The sequence below is a fragment of the Chinchilla lanigera genome, unplaced genomic scaffold (genome assembly GCF_000276665.1).
Source record: "Chinchilla lanigera isolate Chin_1 unplaced genomic scaffold, ChiLan1.0 scaffold00003, whole genome shotgun sequence".
Taxonomy (NCBI): domain Eukaryota; kingdom Metazoa; phylum Chordata; class Mammalia; order Rodentia; family Chinchillidae; genus Chinchilla; species Chinchilla lanigera.
Window position 1 is genome coordinate 3569575 of NW_004955404.1, and position 3955 is coordinate 3573529.

The 3955-nt window shown below is 50.6% G+C and overlaps 1 protein-coding gene across 1 annotated transcript in view; it reads right to left on the reverse strand.

Moving 5' to 3' along the window:
• The window catches only part of Tnfsf13b (tumor necrosis factor (ligand) superfamily, member 13b), a gene marked incomplete in the record, with an annotated part of 37202 nt that extends 33534 nt beyond the window's left edge, over window positions 1-3668 (reverse strand). Inside the window, 1 exon segment of the mRNA XM_005374008.2 lies at window positions 1-3668. Coding sequence (XP_005374065.2) covers window positions 1-119 — 119 coding nt within the window.
• Window positions 3669-3955: the final 287 nt, after the last annotated feature.

Here is a 3955-nt window from a genome sequence, read left to right on the forward strand (position 1 = left end):
CGGCGGAGGGACAGCAGCGTGAGGCCGCCCGACAGCAGCGCCAGCAGCAGGGTCGCCGCCAGCAGCGCCGCGTCTCTGGAGCGCCGCGCCCAGGGGCGTCCGTCCGGCGCCGCTTTCATTTCTCCGGCTGGCTCGGGACGGGAGGAAAGGCGGGACTGCGCTGCGGACTCATCCACTCCACGACTCGCACTTGGAAGGTCGGGGCCCTGGAGTAAGCGACCGCAGGGCCCGGACCATTTCCTGTATCGGTGGCCCTGGCGGCCCGGCCCGGACTGACTCCCGGGCAGCGCCCGGCTCGGCCCCCCAGGGGCAGGAGCGCGCTCCCGATTTTCCTCTTTCTAGCGCCGGGCATCTCTGCCCTGCTCTGCACCCGGGTCACTGGCTGGCGGTTACCCGTCTGCGGATTGCTCAATCCGCCTGCCTCATTTCACTTTCAGTTTTTGCAAGAATTTTAATGCCAGCTCGGAAACATCGCTGCTAGGGCAGACTGGAGGCCCTGGAGTCTAGGGGGCAGACTTGGAGCGTCCAGCGAGTCCCTCCGGAGGGCACTTTTAAGACAGGCACCTGTCGAGGGGCTCACCCTCCAGCATCAGGCAGAGCTGCGTGCTAGGGGGCCCCGGGGGGGCTCCCCTTCTAAGGAAGGGGAGAGGGATCATAGAAAGCTGCCAGGGGCGTAAGGAAGATAATTTATGGGAGGTCAGATGAGCCAAGGGCTGCAGCTCTGGAGTGGGTTTAGCCGCAGGGTGATTTATTAACAGCCCTTAAGTAAGAAAAAATGAAGTACCCTTAAAGGAGGCATGGGAGTCCACTTGGGATGAATTATTCTTCTTATCTTCACAACACGGTGAAAAGTGTACAGACAGAGCAGATACGGAGAGCGCTTTAAACGTGGTAGGCACGTTCAGGGAAGCGCGCGTCACCGGTGAGCTTCTGAGATGCAAACCCGAGGAGGAGCCGGTCCGGAGGGGCCCACCTCCCCTCACTCTCCCCGTAGAAGCTCCCAGTCCCTGCCCTCTGGAAGGGACTCGGCCCTACCTCCTGCCCTGAAGGCCTCACTCCACCAGAACTGTGCCCCAGAGCTGGGCGCATCTACCATCCCGCGCGCACTGTCCCCCTGCTGACACGCAGGGGGACCAACAGTCCTGAGCTAACGGAGTCACTCTGCCTCTAGTCAGTGACCGGGCTTGCGGTACGGAGCTTCTCACTCCGCTCCTGCCCGTTCTTCCTGGCTGGTTCCAGGACCGGCACCGTTTTCCAGCAGCTTTGCCTGAGCAGCTAAATACTGGGCGGCCTTTCGGCATTCCCGAGGCCCTTTCCCCGCCTGAGCGGGTGCTCCCCCGTCTGTGCTCAGACTGCTGGGCGGCAGCTCGGTCTCACGCCGCACCTCCACGCAACTTTAGGAAGAAAGCTGCAGAAATAAAGCAATGGGACGGCAAGAACTCTAGAGCCGGGATTCCAGGTGCAAATGCTGCTTCCGCCTCTTGCCCTCCTTAGCGAGTTAGAGACCCTGTGTGACTCAGTTTCCTCTTGTGTAAAATAGGATGGTGAGGGTCACGCTCCCTGAGGAAGGCTAACGGGGAGGCGGCAGTGAATGACGCTTGTGATGTTTGTGCTTTTCATTCGCTGTAACTCACTACAGTTACAGGACCAATGAACTGCTGTCAGGATTAGACTGCCACAGGCATCTTGGAACAAGTGCCCTTGTAACCGCCAGTGTTTTCCAGCCAACCCTCCAATGTCACCGTCACCTACATCTCATCTCTTCCACCAGGGATGTCATCAGACTCTGTCACTTTTGTCCACTGGGATTGTGCTATTTTCTCTTCACTTCTGCAAATTTCTCTTCACTTCTCCAAAGGCCTTTTTAAACATCTTGATAGTATCCTCACTGACACCCAGAAATTTGCTAATTTCTCACGGGGAATCTTCTTCCATGAACATGTATGTATGCTCTTTTGAGTCAGACATCACCAACACAATTGTCACTGTCCCACTGGAGCTAAATCAGGTGAAGCACCCAGGAAGACCTTGCCGTGGCAAATGCAATACACCCTTACACTGGAGGTCACTGACACACACACACTGTGTGTGCTTGCATGTGCTAATATTACCCGAATACATACAGGAATCAAGTGATCAAGGCAGGCTGCCACCTCTGTCCATATCCTTCACTGACATTTATGCAGACGCATTGGTGGAGCTGCTTTGGAGAGTGAACTCTGCCTTCCTTGCTCTACTGAACAGAGACCTTCATGCCTGAGCACCTCCAGAGTTCCTGACCTGGATCTTCACAGGCCATTGTAAAGGCTCCATGGTTGGCTGGTGCAGGAGGGAGTCCTGAGGACAGACGGGCCACTGCCTCTTCCTGGAAAGGCAGCCAGGTGGCCTCCAGCTGACCCAGGGCGGAGGGAAGTGGGAATTCCATTTGTATGTCTTATGTAGAGCTCACACAATTACACTTTCTCTACAGACAGCTAGGAATCTAAGTGGTGTGCATGGCTCCCGAATTCCTTAGGTGAACAAAAGGAAATTACTGCTCTATAAATCAAAGACAAATTTTCACCAGAGGAAATGGTTTGATAATAACTTTACCTGTTAAACAAAGAGCATATTCATATTCATTGAATAACGTACCTCACACTTGTGCTCAGGGAGGAAAAGATCCCAGACCTGGACGGCAGAACGCATTCCGCACTGTCAGTAGCTCGGTGCACATTTGTGAAGCACTCACTCTGTAAGAGGCACTGCAGTGCTGCTCTGAGACACCGAGATGCTGTGTTGTGGGGATTGTGCCACTGTCTCCGCCACTCAAGAGCAGCATACAGGACTGAAAAGGTTATAAGCCAGGAGTTTATCCAAAGGACAGAACGGCAGGGTGAAGCAAATGTTCCCTCCATGATGATCTGCTTCTTACACAGACAATTCCAAAAATATTTAAAAAGCTCAGTTACCAATGTCTGCCTGACAGTATTATAAGGCATTAGCCAGTTTGGGGGTTCTCTCTATACCCTCTTCTTTGAGGAAAGAAGGATCGCTCAGGAGGGCTTGGCCTGTTAGCCCAGAGACAACAGGTCTTCTGAGTGTGGAAATTACCTGAAACTGGCAGCTGAAATGCTCAAGACAGAGACAAAGGTTTGCTATAAATGATTATTACATTTCAGAATAAAAAAATCATAGTTTTCTTTCCGTGTCTCTCTCACACACACATATGGGTATCTGTGACTATGACATTTTTAGCTAAATTTGACTTGGAAGGCTAAATGCCGACCAGTCCCTGTAGTTTTAACCACAAAGTAATGACATGTTATTTAAAATAAGCAAGCAGGGTCATTTCTTACACAGGAGGATAATGTAGGGGACTGGAGGTGCTCCCTTCTATTTCCTAATAATAATACTAAAGAGTTATGTGAACGTATTTAGTGAGGCTGCAGCTTTGTCACTGCTGGGAAGCTTAAACCCAAGGGTTTTATGTATCAGATCTGTTTGTGGTTATGTCCTCAATTTATTGTGCAATTGCTTTCAGAGTAAATTCTCATGAATCACAGTGTTTAAACACGTGTTTTAAAGAAATTTCTGTTTACTTCAATACTATTTTCATGTCGAGTATGATTTACTTTGTTATTCTTTACTTTGACAATGCAAAGATACTGCCAGTATTAAAATGAACATGTATCAGCCCATGTGATCATCTGCTTCTGTCAAATATATGAGTGATGTTTTCTACTTTTCAAGCAAAATGAATGCACAGGGACCCAGGGGGACATGTCAGTAACACCCGGTCAGATTGGATCTTCTCAAACACTGAAGAAATGTGCAATTAGTTTTACCTATCCAGGCAGTGCTACCTATGCAATCCCTTCTACCTTTAAAAGGTAATAAAGCAGACTTGATGAGTATCTAAATTTATATGAAGTCTTGACTAGCACATGTCAGGGTAGGCCTAGTTTTCTTCCCG